Source organism: Hypanus sabinus, chromosome 10, assembly GCF_030144855.1.
Source record: "Hypanus sabinus isolate sHypSab1 chromosome 10, sHypSab1.hap1, whole genome shotgun sequence".
NCBI classification, from domain to species: Eukaryota; Metazoa; Chordata; class Chondrichthyes; order Myliobatiformes; family Dasyatidae; genus Hypanus; species Hypanus sabinus.
The window spans coordinates 81,982,536-82,002,839 of record NC_082715.1 but is presented as its reverse complement, the minus strand read 5'-3'; the positions used below and the strand labels follow the sequence as shown (position 1 = coordinate 82,002,839).

Here is a 20,304-nt window from a genome sequence, read left to right as displayed (position 1 = left end):
GATACAGTGAAAAGCTTGTCTTGCATACTGTTCATACAGTGAATTAGGCTAGAACAAGGTAAAACAGCAGCAATACATAATGAGATGTAAAAGTTATTGAGAATGTACTGTGAGGTAAACCATAAAGTGCAAGATCATAACAAAGTAGATAATGAAGCCTAAAATCCAACCTATCACACAAGAGGTCCGTTCAAGAGGTTGATGACAGTGGAGTAGAATCTGTCCTTGAGCCTGGTGGTATGCGCTTTCAGGCTTTTGTACCTTATGCCTGCTGGGAGAGGGGAGAAGAGAGAGTGTCTGGAGCAGAGAAGTCTGGCATCGATGTGAAAGATAGAAGGGTTCATGTCAATCAGACCATGGCACATTGCTGTATTTCACAGAGAGCCCTGGATGTCGATGCTGCAAAGTGTTCTATCCACCACCATTTTAAAGATAATGCATAGAAGCACAAACATACTTGTATTTATTGTCCTAATTTGCTTCAGTGAAAATGAGTAATCCCTGTTATAATTTAGGGAAGGAATAATAAGCAAATCAATTAAGTGTGCCATGTACATAGAGAGTGAAATAATCGATCATAATAAAAGCAGAGAGAAAACACTCAACAGGTCAAGAGTTGAAGGAGCATCAGTCAATTTTTAAGTTCCCGGACCTTTCATGGAACTTGGAAAGAAAATAAATACAAGTTGGTTTGAGGAAGGGGAAGATTAGAACAAAAGGACAGTCTTTGTCCAACATTATTAATGGGAGCAGTTGTAAGCACTTTTAACTTCTTGGTGTCTGTGACACAACAAACTTTTCAGATGCTGTGAATTTTGAGCAAATTGCTGGAGGAACTTAGGGGGTCGGACAGCATGCGTGCAGGGGAATGAACAGCTGATGTTTTAAGTCAAGACTTGTTGACCCACTGAGTTCCTCTAATATTTTGTGACTGTTGCTCTTGGTGTCTCTGATGTATTGTAAATGTTGAGCGTGAGGGAGACGCCTTGCAGACCAGACTACACAAATAGAAAAAGAAGTGCTGAGACAAAATGATGAGGCCCCCTTCCAATACAGACAGAAAGAGGAAGCAAACTATCTTTGTTACTGATCACCGTCTCTTCTGCAGGTTAAATTGGAGGAGGCCCTCAACCTAGCCACTGAGTTCCACAACTCACTTCAAGAATTCATCAACTGGCTGACTCAAGCAGAACAAAGTCTGATGTTAGCTGCATCACCCAGTCTCATTTTGGATACCATCTTATTCCAGATTGATGAGCACAAGGTATTTAGACTCCAAGCAGGCACTTGGAAATCACAAAATATAATCTGAGCCCTAGCTTGTTTCTCACATTGTTTGGTTTTGCTGCTACGCTTGCAGGTTTTTGCTAACGAAGTCAACTCGCACCGTGAGAAAATAATTGAATTGGATAAGACTGGAACCCACCTGAAGTACTTCAGTCAGAAGCAGGATGTGGTGCTCATTAAAAACTTGTTGATCAGTGTTCAAGCTCGATGGGAAAAGGTTGTGCAACGTTCTATTGATCGAGGAAGAGGGCTGGATGACGCGAGGAAGCGTGCCAAACAGGTATGAGAGCATGTCTGTAGAAAACGATGAAGCAGCAAATATCTGGGGTAATTACACTCAGTGGCCAAGTTGCTTCTTTGGTTTTTACCAAATGGGTGGTAGCAAAGCTTGAAATTTCTAATGATTTGTACAGCAAGTTTTGAGTTTAAAATTGTGTGATAGTGCTCTTATAATATTAGATTAGAAGATTATTAGCTTTATTTGTCACATGTACATCAAAACATACAGTGAATTTTGTAATTTGCGTCAATAACCAACACAGTCCAAGGATACGCTAGGGGCAGCCTGCAAATGTTGCCAACATAGCATGCCCCAATCTTACTAACCCATGTGGAAACCGGAGCTCCCGGAGGAGATCCACGTGGTCATGGGAAGAAGGTGGCAGGAATTGAAATCTCATCTCTGGCACTGCAGAGCTTTATGCTATCTGCTACACCACTGTGCTGACATTTTTAAGTCAATGGTTGCTTCTCCAGTGGGTGCTTTAGTGAAAAACGTCAAGTAAAAGCCCATTCTTCCCCCACACACACGTGCGCGCGTGAGGAAAGAAACCAGATCATGGAATGAATGATCAAGCAACTCGCAACAACAGCCTGGCCTCATGAATCTGAGCTGAAGCCTCCTTATCTGGCCTTCCAGGTTAACACCTGGATGCGTGACCTTTAAGTATGAGCTTGTTCATGTGTGACCTTTCAACATGACATTGAGAAAGATTATTCCGCATGGAGAGAAAACAGCAATTTGAAAAGTGACCCAAATAGTTTGTTTTCTCTTGTGAAGCTGTCAATGTCTCCTCTCCTGAAACCTCACAAACATTGTTTTGCAGTTTAAGTTTATTTTCGATTTTTTTGGAATATGATTTGCTGAAGCAAGTCTGAGCCAAGCTCAACTGAATTGATTCTGTTACACACTTTCTTCATTTCTTCTTTTTATTTCTCAGCCCTATTGGCTAAGAAGATAGACAGTTGACTTTGTCGTTCACTGAGCCCCAGATGTTCAGTTGTTGTCACTCTGTCAGCTTACACTTTCAGCAGCGTTGTGGAGAATAATTATAAATTCCGTGCACATGAATGGAAGTGTTGTGAGATGCTCTGGCACAGCACACTCTGTGAGTGCACTTGCAGTCCTCTGGATGAGTCTAGACTTTAACTCAAAGCAGTTATGTGATTACACTGCTCAAAATAATGTCTTTGTTACTGGCTGCAAGAGCTCATCCAGTCTAAATAAATTATATAATGTCTCTCAGACTTGATTGTTTTCAACAAGAATACCCAGATCAGACTTTTTAATTAGATTGAGATTATGCTAGTTTTCCTGTCGGTTGCTTGCCCTTTAATATATAACAATTTTTCTGAGAAGTGTAGAAACCCCGTGAGTAAAATAAGATGTAGGTTCCTGTTATTAAACTACTGATTGTTTATGACCTTTGTTTTATTGTTCCACAAAAGTTCCAAGAGGCCTGGAAGAAATTGATGGAGTGGCTGGAAGAGTCAGAAAAAAACCTGGACTCTGACCTTGAAATTGCAAATGATCCAGACAAAGTGAAAATGCAACTTGCAAACCACAAGGTGATGTAAACATGTATCATGTACCCACGTCACACTAGAGGAGACTCCTTTCATATCAGGTGGATGGAATGGTTCAATCATTCAGAAAATGATTTTACTTGACCAGTGACTTGGTCATGACTACTGTAATGGATCTTTGTATGCAGGTTATTTGACATGTTTCATTCATCACAACTGTAACGACCCCAAAAATAATACGTAATTGCTGAACAATTGGGAATGTCGTGATGTTGTGTGAGGTGATATATAATCATAATTCTTTTACTTTTCTATTTATCATCCAGCCTTCTTTCACAAATTCACAGGAAAAATGAAAAAAAAAATCTTTATTTAAAAGTGTCTTTTACATAGTAAAGATGTTACCAACTCCCAGTTAACTATTTTGAAGTGTAGAAAGGAAAATGCATGCAAAATCTGTCAGTCTAATCCAACAAAAAGTATTAATGGTGTAGTGGTGTAGTTTTTATTTTCTCTGACAATTTTGATATATTTCTTACTTATTAGACAACTTGGATGAGCCAGTTCCACAGAGAAAATGATGATTGGCCTTAGTCCATACACAATGTCAAAGAACAGCTGAAGTTAACAGCTTGCTTTGAAGTGTTTACATTGCTAGCAAGATGCACATTCAATGTTTAGGAACAGCATCTTCTCCTCTGCCATCAGATAGTAATTTTTTAAAATGTTTTGCACTGCACTGTGCCCAGAAAAAAAACAGATTTCATGGCATGTGTCAGTAATAATAAACCTGATTCTGATTCTGAAGACCTTTTTGCCCTTCATCTATTTATAAATGTAGGAGTTCCAGAAAGCACTCGGAGCAAAGCATTCTGTATACGACACAACAGTAAGGACGGGCCGCTCCCTGAAAGAGAAGACAACTTTAGCCGATGATCACCAGAAGCTGGATGACATGCTGAGCGAACTGAGGGACAAGTGGGACACAGTTTGCGGGAAGTCAGTGGAAAGGTAAAGAAGTTAACTCAGAAAACATTCATATCATAGTAGGTTTCAATCTGAATTTCAACACTAAGTTGGGTCTGAAACAAGAGTAAATCATAGAACATTTCAGCACAGTACACACCTTCAGCCCTTGGTGACATGCCAACTTCTTACTTTACTCTTAAGATCGACCTAGCTTTCCCCTCTTACATAATCCTCCGATTTTCTATCATCCATTTGCCTATCAGGAGTACTACTTTTCCACCACTGTTGCAATCATCAGTTGATAGTCTGGTTCCTATTGGTTTGGTGTTGCATTGAAAATAATACGGAGAACCTGATGCTTGACAGTTGACACTATTAAATGATTATAACATAGTGATTTGGCATTAAAGGATTTCAAAATTATTCTTGACAGCCAACTGATCAAAATTCAGAACTTAGTTTTGAGTACTTCTCAGTTTCTGCAGAATCGTGTTTTTGGGAAGATATTTTGCGATCTCTAATAAGTTGGAGATTGTTGGGAGCTGGGCTTACTCGAGTGATACAGTGTGAAATAGGCCCTTTGGCCCGCTGAGTATGCACCAACCATTAAGCTCCTGTGTGCACTAATCCTGCACTCATTCAATTCTATCCTCCTTATTGAAGAATGTTCAACTGTAGCTGTAGTTGGCTGAAGTTAAGTATAAATTCTCTATTTCCATTTCAGACAGAACAAATTGGAAGAAGCTCTTCTCTTTTCAGGCCAGTTTACAGATGCCTTACAAGCTCTGATTGACTGGCTTTACAAGATCGAGCCCATGCTGGCGGAAGATCAGCCAGTGCATGGAGATGTTGATCTTGTCATGAACCTGATTGATGCTCACAAGGTAACGTCATCTATGCGAAACAAAGTTGGCCAATGGATGGGACCCTCTTCACCTCTGCTCTCACCAACCCACTTTCCAAACCCCAAACCATTAGCTAAATTAATACCCTGTCTATTGTCTGATTCTAATAAAGCACAGAGACTGGGTCTAGTTTTCACTGACTTAACTGGTCTTTATTCAACAAGTTTATTTGGTCGTTGCCTTGTAGAGATTCATGTTGCCAAAACCATAATTCATCTCCTGGTTAAAAACATTTTTTAAGAAATCTCTTGGATTTGCCCAGAGTTAAATTATCCAAGGCATATGTATTATATGATATTTTAGAAGATGATATCCCTTAAGAGGGCTTTTAATCCCGCATTCATGCTAAATAAATTAGTCACAACATTCTGGGTATCCTAGCTCAAAAAAAGACAAGCACTAAAGAACAGAAAGTGTGTATCACTATTGATTAGAATTCAGTTTTGAGCAAGAGTAATAGTTCTCCCACCTGCATCTGTCAGGATTATGAGGTGGAAGTCTCCCTTTAATTTTCAATTAACTAAGCAGTTTACAAAGCTGTTCTGGATGTGTAGCCCTACATACAACGGAATTTATTTACTATCTTCTGCCTGTTCGGTACCTGTGTTCCAAGTTGTGGTGTTATTCTGGATTTATGACAGGCATGTTCTTCTCGTGCAGGTCTTCCAGAAGGAGCTGGGTAAACGGACGAGTGGTGTCCAGGCTCTCAAGCGCTCAGCCCGTGAACTGGTTGAGGCCAGCCGTGATGATTCATCCTGGGTCAAAGTGCAGATGCAGGAACTTAGTACCCGCTGGGAGACAGTGTGTGCTCTTTCTGTCTCCAAACAAGCTAGACTGGAGCAAGCCCTCAACAAGGTAAAGGGGACTTCAGCACCAAAATACACTCAGTGCCATTAGGTGCACCCTTGTATACCTGCGTACTAATGCAATTATCTAATCAGTCAATCATGTGGCAGTAACTCAATGCATAAAAGCATGCCGACATGGTTAAGAGGTTCAGTTAGTGTTCAGATTAAACAATAGAATGGGGAAGAAATGTGATCTAATGACTGACCATGGAATGATTGTTTGTGCCAGATAAGGTGATTTGAATATCTTAGAAACTGCGGATCTCCTGGGGGTTTGCATGCACAGCAGTCTCTAGAGTTTACAGAGAATGATGCGAAAGCAAGCACAGAATGAGCAGCGGTTCTTTGAGAGAGGTCAGAGGAGAATGGTCAGACTGGTTCAAGCTGACCGCAAGGTGAGAGTACCTGAAATAACCACGTGTTACAACAGCAGTATGCAGAAGAGCATCCCTGAACGCACAACACTTTGAATCTTGAAGTGGATGGGGTACAGCAGCAGAGGAGCATGACCATACACTCAATGGCCACTTTATTAGGTTGAAGGGGTACAGAAAGTACCTATTAAATTGGCCACTGAGCGTACAATCTTATTCAAATACAATAAAGTGGAGTTTGCAAAAGTTAGTTGATTTTTTTTTAATTCTTCCTCTTAAGGCCATTGATATTCCATAGTTTCATTGATATTTCACTGTGACCACGTGGGGTTCAAAGTAAATATATTTATATGTCACCATATACAAGCTTGAGATTCATTTTCTTACTGGCATATGCAATAACTCCATGATAGAGTAATATCCATAATAGAATCAAAGAAAGTCTGCACCAACTTGAACGTTCAACCAGTGTATGAAAAACAACTAACTCTGCAAATACAAAAATAAAGAAGTAATTATTATAACTAAATAAGCAAAAAATATGGAGAACTTGAGATGAAGAGTCACCTGAAAGTGAGTCCATATGTTGTGGGAACATTTCCTGCAGATACTCTGGTTTTCCTCCTGAGTACAAATTAGCAGGTACACGAACATGAGAATCTGCAGATGCTGAAAATCCAAAGCAACACACATGAAATGCAGCAGATCAGACAGCATCCATGGAAAAGTGTGAACAATCGATGTTTTGGGCTGAGATCTGATGAAGGACTGAAAAGAAAGGGGGAAAGCCAGAGTAAGAAGGTGGCAGTAGAGGAGGCCATGGACTCACATGCCATATAAGGTGTTGTTCCTCCATCCTGATTTGTGGCCTCCTCTACTGCTGCGATGAGGCCACACTCGGGTTGGAGGAGCAACATCTTATATTCCATTTGGTTAGCATCCAACCTGATGGCATGAACATCGATTTCTCGAAACTCTGGTAATTCTACCCTCCCCCTTTGCCATTTCCCATTCCTGTTTCCCTCCCTCACCTTATCTCCTTACCTGCCCATCATCTCCCTCAGTGCTCCTTACCCTTCCCTTTCTTCCATGGTCTTCTGTCCTCTCCTATCAGATTCTCCCTCCTCCAGCCCTTTATCTCTTTCACCAAGCAACATCCCAGCTCTTTACTTCACCCCTCCCCCTCTCTTAGTTTCACCTATCACCTACGACCTTGTGCTTCTTCCGCGCCTCCCCCATTTTCTTACTCTGACCAACCCTTTCTTTCCTAGGCCTGATGAAGAGCCTCGGCCCAAAACATTTACTCTTCCCCTCGGGTTAGTAGGCTAATTGGTCACGTGGGTGGAACTGGGCAGGACAGGCTCGGTGGGCCAGAAGAGTCTGTTACTGAGCTATATCTGTACTAATAAAAAAAATAATTTCAGAAGCACCTGTCAGCCTTGCATCTAGTTGATGGTATGTCTGAAAATGTGAATCATTACACCTACCTGGGGCACTACATCTGAGCCTCTTCTTGTCAACCCTACTGTATGGGGCCACCAGACAGTTGAGATTCAGATTTATTTATGACATATACTAGAAACGTACAGTGAAGTGTGTCATTTGCAGTGACAAACACAACCTAATGATCTAAATCCTTTGCCCCATCCCAACCTTGAAGGAGCTCTCTGGATAGTTCATCTCACAATCCTTTCCAGATGTTTTGTATAGCTGGGTTCCATTTCCTGTACAGTACAGAGGTCAAATTTTACACCTAATTACCCTGGCTGCAGATTGAGGGATCATCCCTTCCACACCTTTCTCCTTGGCAGCACCCTCAATCATTGAACCCCCAGACAACCTTCCATTTGCAGTGGAAAGCAAGTTTGCCAATCTTCTTGAAGTTCAAAGCCCTTTTCTCCCCTCTTCTCCTCCAGGATGGAAATGGCTAAATCAAGGGGCATAATTGAAGGTAATTGAGTATAGGAAGGGGGTATTTCAGAGTAGGTTCTTTATCCAGACTGTGGAGAGTGCATGGAACACCCTGCCTGCTGTGATGGTAAAGGCATGTTCAATAGGGGCTTTTAAGAAACTTAGATAGGCACAGGATGATAGAAAAGCGAGGGCTACGTGGAAGGGAAGGGTTAGATTGATATAAAGAAGATTAAAATGTCGGCACAACATTGCTGGCCAAACCGCCTTTACTGTGCTATAATGCTGTATGTTCTATGCATTTAAAGCAACTTAAAAATACACACGGACTGCTGGCTGACAGGTTGCAAGCGTTGTGATGAATGGTGGTTGTATTTACAGGCTGAGGAATTCCACTCTGCTGTGCACGTGCTGTTGGAGTGGCTGGCCGAGGCTGAGCAGACCCTCCGTTTCCATGGCGTTCTTCCAGATGACAGTGATGCTCTCCACGCACTCATTGATCAGCACAAGGTTGGGAAAGAGCATGAGAAAATAATGTTTTTAAAAGGGTGCTTGTGCAACATGGGAATACATTTTGCAGTAAAAGTGATGGTAGACAACACTGAACCCTCTTCTACCAAATAAACCGTTGGCGTTGTAGTTAAGTTGCTACAATAATAACCCAGGTCTTGCAATCCTGTCAGACCCTGCCATAGTGACTGGGGAATCGGTTAAACAACTCTGAGGTTCAAAGCTGGGTTTGATAGTCATGTAAGTGAAACTACCACATAGTTGTAAAAGCTGTCAAGTCCATGAAGGAAGGTGTTAGGGTGGGGGTATGTGAAATGTACTGCCTGGTCTAGTCTATAGATGATTTCAGGCCCATGGTAGAATGCTTGACATGCATCTGAATGACCAGGTAACGTTGTTAGGAAATTAGGAATGGACAATCAGTACTGAACTTGTCACCAATGCCTACCCCCCCCGAAAGGGATAAAATTGCTGTGTAAATCAGTGACATCAATCCCTTCAGGGTGTTGAAGAGTAATGATTAAGTTGCACGTGCACAGAGAGGATGATAAATAGTTCACCAGCACAGAATGTTGGAAATACAAGTTTGTGTCCGAAGCTCTGGCTTTCTTCCACTCGATCAAGTACATCACCATCTTGCAGCAATGGGTAGACCATTAGGGCTTTGTTTTATTTGGTTTATTTTGGCACATGAACCAAGATACAGGAAAAATCTTGCATACACAGATCAAATCAATTCACGGCACATTGAGGTGGAACAAGATATAACAATAACAGTGCAGAATAAAGTGTAAACCAAAAAAATGTAGTGCAGAATGCAAGTATGCAAGATTGTAATAAGTTAAGTTGTCAGGCCAAGAGTTCATCTTGTTGTACAAGAGGTCTACTCTTATAGGATTATTATTAGAAATGCACTATGTTTTCATCCTTTTGACCACCCAGTAACTTTCAGAGAGCTAGCATGGACTTAGTGGGCAGAAAGGCTTCCTGTGTTGTAAAGAAATATAAGACCATATGACATAGAAGCAGAATTAGGCCATTTGGCCCATCTAGTCTGCTCCATAATACCATAATGGCTGATTTATTGTTCCTCTCAATCCTATCCTCCTGCTTTCTCCCTTTAACATTTGAAACCCTTACTAATTAAGAACCTATCCATCTCCACTTTAAATGTACACAATGATTTGGCCTCCAAGTCTTTCTGTGCCAATGAATTACCACCCTGTAGCTAAAGAAATGCTTCCCCATCTCCAATCTAAATGGGACATTCGTGTATTCTGAGGCTGTGACCTCTGGTCCTATTCTCCTCCACTGCAGGAAGCATCCTCTCCACGACCACTCTATCTGCACCTTTCATGATAGCTTTCAATGAGATCCCAAACTCCCCACCCTCATTCATCTGAATTTCAGTGATACAGGCCCAGAGCCATCAAATACTCCTCATATGTTAACCCTTTCATTCCTGGGAGCATTCTCATAATCTTGAAATATTGGAAATGTCAAACTCAAATCAAGTTATGGTTATTCTTAGCAATGCATGTCCATGCACCATTAGACCGCTAAAGAAATCCAGCTCACCGCATTTTTTAAATTTATTACAGCTCATTTGTGGTCCTCGGACTAAATATTGTTGAGTGGGATAGTGATTATGAGACAGATTATTGTGCCTGTGATCTGCCATGGGTAGTATTATTGCTTCTGGTAATTAATGAACAGACTTTAATGAAACCAGTTAATAGCAATTAGATGTAGGAAAGGAAGTAGCACTGGCATTTTTATGAAGCATTTCACAACCCTAAAGCACTTTGCAGCTAATTAAATACTTGTTATTATTATTGCGATGTAGGAAATGAAGCAACGAGTATGATGATAAACATTTTAATTTACTGTGGTGATATTATTTGAGAAATTAATATTGGGCAGGACTGTGAGAAAATTTCTGTTGTCCTTTGAGAATAGTGCTGGCTCTCTGAGAGAGTAACACTTCCTTTACAGCAGGCTAGTAGGGCAGAGCTCCCTCTGTGTTACACTGTGAGCTCGTCGCTCTACAGGGCACTGTGGTGGCAGCACGCCACCTGTACCGCGCTCACACTTAACTGTGCCAGGAGGGCAGTGCATCCCCTGTACCACACTGAGAGGACAGTGATTATGCTGCACTGGGTTGGGGAAAGTGAGAGGTGTGATCTATACCCACTGAGTGGCCACATTGTGAAGAAAAAGGTGACATCTGCAGAAATCATCCCACTTATTCTGGCACATAACAGGAACCCTGTGAATTCCATTGGTGTGTGTGAGAGTTCTGATTGGTTTTACTACTTCTGTCTGTAAGGAGTTCGTGAAGAAGCTGGAAGAGAAGATGACTGAGTTGAATTCGGCTGTGGGTATGGGGGAATCCATCTTGTCCATCTGCCACCCAGACTCCATCACAACTATCAAGCATTGGATCACAATAATCCGAGCCCGTTTCGAAGAGGTAACTGTTTTGAAGTTGTGTGCAACTTGCACAAAATGCTGGAGGAACTCAGCAGGTCAGGCAGTATCTATGGAGGGGAATAAACGGTCGATGTTGCTGGCTGAGACCCTTCAGTGAAAATCGTGTATTTCTAGATGATGTTGCGGGCTCCAGAATCTTTTTGTGATGTTTTGTTTCTATGTGAAATGCCAGGTAACTGCATGGAGTAAGCAGCATCAACTGAGACTGCAAGCAGCCCTTGCTGATGTTATCTCCAATCAGGAGCTGCTGGAGAGTCTGCTGAGTTGGCTACAGTGGGCAGAGACGATACTCACTCAGAGAGACCAAGAGCAACTTCCACAGGAGATTGAAGAAGTCAAAACACTTATTGCTGAGCACCAGGTAACCACAACCCAAACCAGCACAGCCGACACTAGCCGTGGTCCATGTGACACATTTGGATTCTCAAAGCTGATGTAGTGATTGATGAGATGTAGCATTCTTTGCATAATTGGTCGTTTTATGTGGAATTGGGACATTCATGTCAGAAAAGTTGCTGATTCACAAACCCCGTCGCTGCGTATTTGGAGTGGTTTGGTGGAAGGGGTTACCCAATCCCCTGAATTAGATAGGAGGAAAATCACTCAAGCTACCTCCTTCTGGCTATTCATTTGTGATATCCATTGAAAGAATGTCAACGTCAAGTCATAGTAAACGTGTTATCAAAGTAGATATAGGTCATCATATACAACCCTGAGATTCATTTTCTTATTGGCATTTGTAGGGAAATAAAGAAATATAATAGAATATGTGGAAAAATTATATATAAGCAATGACTGACGAACAACCAATGTGCCAAAGAAGACAAATAGTGCAAATAAAAAATAAATAAATAATAGTGAGGACATAAAGTGTAGAGTCTTTGAAAGTGCGCCTGTAGGTTGTAAAATCAGCTCAGAGATGTGGTGAGTGAGGCTATCTGCTCTAGTTCAGGAGCCTGATAGTTGTAGGAAATAACTTAAGTGGTGCAGAGGGCTTTGCCTGTGTTGAGCTGGGATATATCCACCACTGTGTGTAAAGTTTTCTGTTCTCGGACATCAGTGTTTCCATAGCAGGCTGTGTACAACTAGATACAACACTCTCCATTGTGCACCGAGAAGTTTGTCATCATTTTAGATGTCATACCAAAGCTGTGATATACACAGACTTCAAAGAAAGAAAGGGATGGTTGATTGGGACCTCTCCTTTACAATCAGAAAGATTGACAATAATCATTTTGTACATATTTGTATAAAGTGCATCTGTTACATACAAGCACCTGGTGTTCATGTACCTACAGCTCTATAAAACTCTGATTAGACCACACATGGAGTATTATGTTCAGTTCTGGTCACCTCATTACAGGAAGAATGTGCAAGCTTCAGGAAGAGGTTTACCAGGATGCTGCCTGGATTAGAGAGTATGTCTTAAGAGGAAAGGCCGTGTAAGCTCGGGCTTTTCTCTTTGGTGCCAAGGAGGGTGAAAGGCAACTACACAGAGGATATAAGATGATAAAAGCCATTGATAGAGTGGACAGCCAGCACCTTCTTCCCAGTGAGGATTGACAAATACAAGAGGGCATAACTTTAAGGTGACTGGAGGAGAGTATAGGGAGGATGTCAAGGATGTTTGTTACAGAGTGGTGAGTGCGTGGAATGTACTGCCAGGAATGGTGATAGAGGCAGATACGTTAGGAACATTTAAGAGACTCTAGGCTTTTTTAAAAAAGAAAATGGAGGGCCAAGTGGGAGGGAAGCATTAGATTGATCTTGGACTAGATTTAAAGATCAGCACAACATTGTGGGCTGAAAAGCCTGTACTGTGCTGTGGTCTTCTATGTCCTATAAATATCAGACAAAGTACCTCCTCGTGGCCATCCTTTTGCAATATCCACTGAAAGAAGGGGATGCTTGATTACAACCTTCACTCCTTATAATCAGAAGGACTGGTGATAATTATTTTAAACACACTTGTGTGAATGAACTGTGGCACTACATTTTGTTAAATGGATTACTTTTAATTTCAGACCTTTATGGAGGAAATGACCAGGAAGCAACCAGATGTGGATAAAGTGACAAAGACATACAAGAGGAAAGCTGCAGAGCCAACCCAGATCACATCCAACATACCTGTCGTTGAGAAAGGAAGGTCAAGTGAGTAGTATTTAGTTTCCATCTGAATTACATTTTATTTCAGCGGTGTTGCTCATTTTCATTGCTTTTTTTTACTCTGGGGGTTGAATGGGAAGCAAGCCTCAAGTAATGGGTCAATCGCTAATATAGAATCACAGGACACTGCAGGTCCCAGAGTCTGCAGTCCCTTGTCTATCTATGTTAGCAATAGTTAGCAAATGGTTGCTAATGCACAAATGTAAGAGATTGCAGATTTTGGAATCTGAAGCAACAAACGATCTGTGTGTCCAGTGGATGCTGGGGGTCCGGGAAACGGTCTGTAGTCCTGAGGTTGGAGGATTGTCTGTGAGTGAGTGGATGGAAGAGAGGAAAGGGGCTTTGTTTGCTGTTGTTCTGCTGAACTTTGTGGGTTGTTATGTTAGCTCTGGAACTGTGTTATGACACTTGCAGGCTGCCCTTAGCACATCCTTAGGCTATGTTGGTTGTTAATGCAAACAATACAATGCATTTCACCTTTGATGCCTTTACTGATCAAAAACGTATGAATCTCCAAATAAATATAATAATGACATGGCCTCAACAGCTGTCCATGACAATGAATTCCATAGAGTCACTACCCTCTGGCTAAAGTATTATCCCTGCTCATTATCTATACATTATCAAAAGGGACTTCTATTCTGAGCTGTGCCCTCCATTCCTGGACTCTCCCATTCTCTACTAGTCAAATAGTACCGTGGTTATATACTGAATACATCCTGCTCAGGAGGAAATATTTGAATCAAATTTCTGTGTGGCTATTGATACATGGAACAGAGACCGTCCATATGGATAAACATTTGTCCTGTGGAGGACAAGGACTCATGCTGAGTGATTGGGATGCTCAGATACAAGTGGGTTTTATTATAGGAATGCAGTCGTGCGAACTCCAAAGAAACTTGGAAATCTGCTTTTGTGGTTCTGTTCAGCGAGTTCCAGAACATCCCATCTATGTCCATGAGTTAATTACTCACCAATTTAAAATGGATGAAAATTAGAGCATTTAAGTTATCTGATAATATCACAGTTGGCTTGGATTCCGTGAGGTGGCACGGTACCATATTGGTTGGCGCAGTGATTTACAGCACTGGCTGTAAGATCAGCTTTCAGTTCCCACCACTGAGTCTACTTTTTTCCCATGATCGCAAGATATTCCTCAGGGTGCTCTCGCTTCCTTCCACAATCTAAAGATAATACGGTTATATTTAGTGAGTTGTGGGTTTGCTATGTTGGTGCCAGAAGTGTGGCAACAATTGCAGGCTGCCCAGCACAATTCTCACTGACTTGATTTGACACAAACGACATATTTCCCTGTGTGTTTTGATGTTTCAATGTACAGATGACAAAGAACGCTAATCTTTATTTTTTTTTTACCTTGACACCAAACAGTGCAGCAAAGGATCAGGCTTTTCATCCCATGATGTCATTACCAACCATGATGATATTTTAAACTGATCTCATCTCTTTGCACGCAGTCAATTTCTCTCCATTTTCTCAATGTTCACATGCCTGTCTAAATCCCTTTTAAACATCACTGTCTTATCTGTTTCCACCATCGTCCCTGCAAATATATGACATTTCTGTCATGACCATCTATGCCTCCTTTACTTTCATAGATACCTCTTGGCCTCTAGCATTTCCAGTGTAATCTGTCCTAGTTTGTCCGACCTTTGTTTAAAGCTAGTGATCTCTAATTTGGGCAACATACTGGTGAACCTCTTTTGCACCATCTCCAGAGCTTCCACATTCTTTCTGTAATGTCAGGACCAGAACTACACAGAGTCCTCCAACTGTAGTGTGATCAAAGTTTTGTGCCTTATGTACATTGTCTTTACAACCCTTGTATTGCCACTTTCTGGGAGCTATAGACTTGCACTCCAAGTTGTCTCTGTAGCTCAGTGCTTCTAAAATTCCTGCCATTTACTGAATCCTCTTCTCTTGCATATGACCTCCCAGTGTGCCTGGATTAAATTCTATCTGCCTTTTCTCTGCTTGTGTTTCCAGCTGATGTTTCTTACTTTATACTTTGCCAACCTTCTTCACCATCCAAGCACCACCAGTTTTTGTCTGCAAACTTAGTAATAAGGCCATCTACCCTCAGTGACCATTTTAATAGGTACATCCTGTACCTAATAAAGTGACCATTAAGTGTATGTTCATAGCCTTCTGCTGTTGTAGCCCATCTACTTGAAGTTACGATGTGTTGTGCATTCAGAAATGCTCTTCTGCACACCACTGTTGTAATGCGTGGTTATTTGGAGTTACTGTCACCCTCCTGTCAGCTTGAACCAGTTTGGCCATTCTCCTCTGACCTCTCTCATTAACAAAGCATTTTCACCCACAGAAATGCCACTTGTTGCTTTTTTTTTTTGTTTTTAGCACCATTTTCTGTAAACTCTAGAGATTGTTGTGCATGAAACTCCCAGGAGGTCAAGTTTCTGAGATACTCAAACCACCCTGTCTGGCACCAGCAATCATTCCACGGTCAAAGTCACTGAGATAACATTTCTTCCCTATTTTGATATTTGGTTTGAACAACAACTGTAGCTCTTGCATGCTTTTATGCATTGAGTTGCTGCCACATAATTGGCTGATTACGTATTTGCATTAACAAGTGGTTGCACACATGTACCTAATAAAGTGGCCACTGAGTACACACTTTCATCTTAATCATTTACTTACATCATAAACAAAAGTACGGATTCCAGTGTTACACCACTGCTCATAGACTTCCAATCAGAATAACACCCCTTCCCTACTACCTTCTCTCTTTTAATTCCAAACCAATTTTGAATCCGGTCTGCCAGTCTCTATAGATCCCATGTACATTCATTTTCTGGATCAACCTTCATCAGATACATTGTCAAATACTTTCCTAAAGTCTATGTAGACAACATCCACTGCCCTACCCTCATCAATCATCTTCATAACCTCCTCAAAAATAAACAACCAAGTTTGTAAGGCATGGCCACCCATGCACTAAGTCACCTTGTCTATTCCTAATCAATCCATGCTCTTCCAGATGTGAAAAGGAAACTTTTCTATGAATTTCTCTAGCACCAATCTAAGGGTTAATGGCCAATAATATCTTGGTATATCCCTATTACCCCCCCCCTTAAACAAAGGACTAACATTAGCTATTCTCCACTCCTCTTTTACCTCACTAGTGGCGAAGGAAACTGCAAAGCTCTCACTGAAAGTGGTAAGTAGCCCAGGCTCGATAAGGAATAGCAACAAACTGGAGCTGAATCTAGAACATTACAGCACAGTGCAGGCCTTCAGCCCTCGATGTTGTGTCGACATTTTAACCTAAATCTTAGATCAATCTAAACCTTCCCTCTCACGTAGTCCTCCATGTCCCTAATGTATCTGCCTTCACTACCATCCTTGACAGCACATTCCACATGCCTACAGCTCTCCGTATGTAAAAGAATACCTCCTGACACCCTCCATATACTTTAAAACACATTTAAATTCTGCCCCTGGAAATATGAATAATGGGAAGGCAACGAAGTTTATGGTAAAATGTACGATTCGGTGAGCTGTGTGATGTTGGTGTATTTCATCCTAGCTTGGAACTTGAAGAGCAGGAATTATGTTTCTCTAAGCCCTGGAAAGTAATTACTTTTTATTGGGGATAATTACACCCATTGGGAATATGGCAGTGCTGAGCCACTGGGTTATTCTCACAGTTTAATGCACTGGGACTTAAACCTGACAAGTAGTTGTTTGTCACAAGGAGAGCTTGTGATGGTGGTGGGTAACTCAGTTTCCATTGGGATGACAGTAGTAACCCTGACTGAATAAGAATTAATCCTGCAGTTAAATAATCATCCCATTTCTCTCATAGGGAAACGACTCCCAACACGGGCTCTGTATTCACCAGCAACCCAGTCTATTGAAACTAAAAATCCACGTGCAAATCTCCTGGTTAGCAAGTGGCAGCAAGTGTGGCTGTTGGCACTGGACAGGCGGCGGAAGCTCAACGATGCACTGGATAGGCTGGAGGAGGTAAACATCCCAAAATGACGGCTGGATGAATGGGAGGATGTCAACTTTTAAGCTTGTGTTCTTGTAAGGGGGACACGGGAGCACAGTGTTTACTGAACAGCTGACCCGGGTTCAATTCCTTCCGCTGTCTGTAAGGAGTGTGACTGCATGGGTTTCCACTGGGTGCTCTAGCTTCCTCCCACAGTCCAAAGACATATTGGCTGATAGGATACTTAGTTGGAAGGTTATCAAGTCATCTGTACTGTAAGTTGTTCTGTGATTAGACGAGGGTTTAATCACGGGATTGCTGAGCAGTGTGGCTTGAAGGGCAGGAAGGGCCTGTTCCACATTGTATTTCAATAAATAAAGGAATGAATGAAACAAAGGCACTTCAAATCTTTTATATTAATGTCCCAATTCAGTTTTGTGTTGAAAACCTCTTCGGTGTGAGTTTCTGACTCTCCTATGTGAGAGTTTCTTAGGTGATAGTAAGCAGTTTCTCCAAAACTTGTTCCTTGTTAAAATTTTCTGGGTCTCAAAGGAATCTCTAAAATTTTACCTAATAAGCCTTATGGCTTCATTTACCAATCATATTTCATGAAATTTTTGGTGTTTTGAACCAAACAAATCTTAGGGGGAGATTATGGGAATTTTTCCCTGATCCTATTTTATTACCCTTATGTTTTGAAGAAAATTATGGAAATCTTGTGCAGCTTACTTTGTTGGATGGTATGCAGTGTTTTCCGATTAACATTACATTTTGTGTTAAATATATTCAGCAGAGATGTAGGGAATGATAACTTACCCATGTACAGTATTACTTTTCCATTGATTTATGTTTACAGAGCTCTCAGTCACAAAGATCAAAGCTGGTAAATAACTAGGATTAAATATGCATAACAAATATCTGCTCTAATCATGCAAGTCAAATATTTTAATATTTTTGTAAGTGACCGATTAAGATGCCGTGTCGAGCTTGTTTACTTTATTTGGCAAACCAATTGTTTCCTCCTTAATAATATATTAAGAATTCATATACTTTTGTGCCATAAATATTTAAAGAATTTATTTGAAAGTAAATGGTTTTGTAACTTGCTTCATTTGGAATTTGCATTGTCTTGCTGATATCTCCAGTATTTATTCTTTCAAGTCTTTCGTGGGTGTTTGTACCCATGTTTTCATTTTAAAACAAAGGAGCTAATTTTCCAACCTATCCTTTAAAAGTGGTCGAAGAAATTTCATTCAAGTTAATTGAGTTATTTCTAAATGTGAAACTTTCAGAGAGTTGACACAATTTTGCTTCCATTGCAGCTGAGAGAATTTGCCAATTTTGATTTTGACGTTTGGCGAAAGAAGTACATGCGATGGATGAACCACAAAAAATCCAGAGTAATGGACTTCTTCAGGCGCATCGATAAGGATCAAGATGGGAAAATCACAAGACAAGAATTTATTGATGGAATTCTCTCTTCAAGTGAGTTTTGAAAACCACTTTCAGTACCAGCTAAAAAGAAGCCACCTTGTTTCTTAAGCATGATAAAATTCTACTAATATATAACAACTTAAATTCTATAGCACCTTGAACATGTTCTTATGCGGCATATAAAGGGTCATTTGCTCAATATTATGAGACCAAAAGATGTAGAAGCAAATTAGGTCATTCTGCCCATCACATCTGTTCTGCCATCCAATCGCAGCCGATTTGTTTTCCCTCTCAACCCCATTCTCCTGCTGTCTCCCTAAAGACTGATGCCTTTACTAATTAAGAACCTCTCAACCTCCACTTTGAATATACCCAATTACTTGGCCTCCACAGTCATCTGTACCAATGAATTCCACAGATTCACCACCTCCTGTCTGAATAACTTACTCCTCATCTTTGTCCTAAAGGGACATCTTTCTATTCTCAGGCTGTGCCTTTTGGTCCAAGACTCTCCCAATATTGGAAATATCCTCTTCATGTCCACTCTATCGAGGCCTTTCTTGGTACCAGCTTTCTAAATGAGCAATTCCATTTCCTGTCCTGTAATTTTTCAGATCTTTCCATCTTACACCCACCAAAAGACTGATAAGGAATTACATTTCCTGAGTTCCATCACTCTTTTCTTTGCTCTTCTGCTGCAAGCTTTGTTTCTAAGGGCCCTGGTTAATGGCTCACTAAATGCTAATTTTCCATTTTTGCCTTCCTCACTTTCAAAGTCAACAGCATAAATGGAAAATGAAATATTGCCTACTGAAAGTTTTCCACTTGAAACTTGGCTTTTCTTTTCTGTCTTTGGATGTTACCAAGGGTACCAAATGTCTCCACTGTTTCTCTGATCTAGAGCCTGCCATGAGAGCACAGAGGTTAGGGCTCAGGGCATCAGAGTTCGGAGTTCATTCCCAGTGTCCTTTGTAAACAGTTTGTATGCCTTCCCCTTGGAATGTGTGGGTTTTCTCCATGTGCTCCTCTTTCCTCCCACAGTCCAAAGACATACTGGTTAATAGGTAAATTGGCAATGGTAAATTGTCCCATGATTGGGCTAGGGTTAAATGGGGGAGGAAATGTTTCCTAGGACGTATGTCTCAAAGGGTATATTCCTTGCTGTATCTCTAAATGAACAAATGAATAAACATAAATACATCTCCAGTTTATTGATACACAATAAAGTTGAGACAAAGGAATGAAATCCCTGTTGATGACACTGTGTAGTTTTATTGGACGAGTCTAGACCAATATTTCTAGTGACAGAAATTCCAAATCTCACACAAAATTTATAAGGAAGGATGTTGTTGCAACTTGAGGACCTGTGTTATAGGGAAAGGTTGAATCGTCATAGAAAAGTACACCACAGAAACAGGCCCTTTGGCCCATCTGGTCCATGCCAAAAAATTCAAACTGCCTATTTCCATAAACCTGCACTAGGACTACACCCTCTATACTCCAACCATCCATGTATCTATCCAAACTTCCCATAAATGTTTAAATCGACCTCGCATGCACCACTTGTGCTGGCAGCTTGTTTGACACTCAGTGAAGAAGTTTCCCTTCATGTTCTCCGAAAA

At 41.0% G+C, this 20,304-nt stretch overlaps 1 protein-coding gene across 11 annotated transcripts in view; it reads left to right on the top strand.

The window, feature by feature from the left end:
- Nucleotides 1-20,304, top strand: part of LOC132400831 (dystonin-like) — a 363,464-nt gene that overhangs the window by 312,910 nt on the left and 30,250 nt on the right. For all 11 annotated transcript variants that reach the window (XM_059982254.1, XM_059982250.1, XM_059982247.1 and 8 more), the window contains 12 exons: nt 1,109-1,264; nt 1,361-1,567; nt 3,016-3,135; nt 3,935-4,104; nt 4,787-4,946; nt 5,628-5,822; nt 8,482-8,610; nt 10,940-11,083; nt 11,276-11,464; nt 13,128-13,254; nt 17,120-17,280; nt 18,571-18,733. In XM_059982254.1, coding sequence (XP_059838237.1) covers nt 1,109-1,264; nt 1,361-1,567; nt 3,016-3,135; nt 3,935-4,104; nt 4,787-4,946; nt 5,628-5,822; nt 8,482-8,610; nt 10,940-11,083; nt 11,276-11,464; nt 13,128-13,254; nt 17,120-17,280; nt 18,571-18,733 — 1,921 coding nt within the window. The remainder of the gene's footprint in view (nt 1-1,108; nt 1,265-1,360; nt 1,568-3,015; nt 3,136-3,934; nt 4,105-4,786; nt 4,947-5,627; nt 5,823-8,481; nt 8,611-10,939; nt 11,084-11,275; nt 11,465-13,127; nt 13,255-17,119; nt 17,281-18,570; nt 18,734-20,304) is intronic.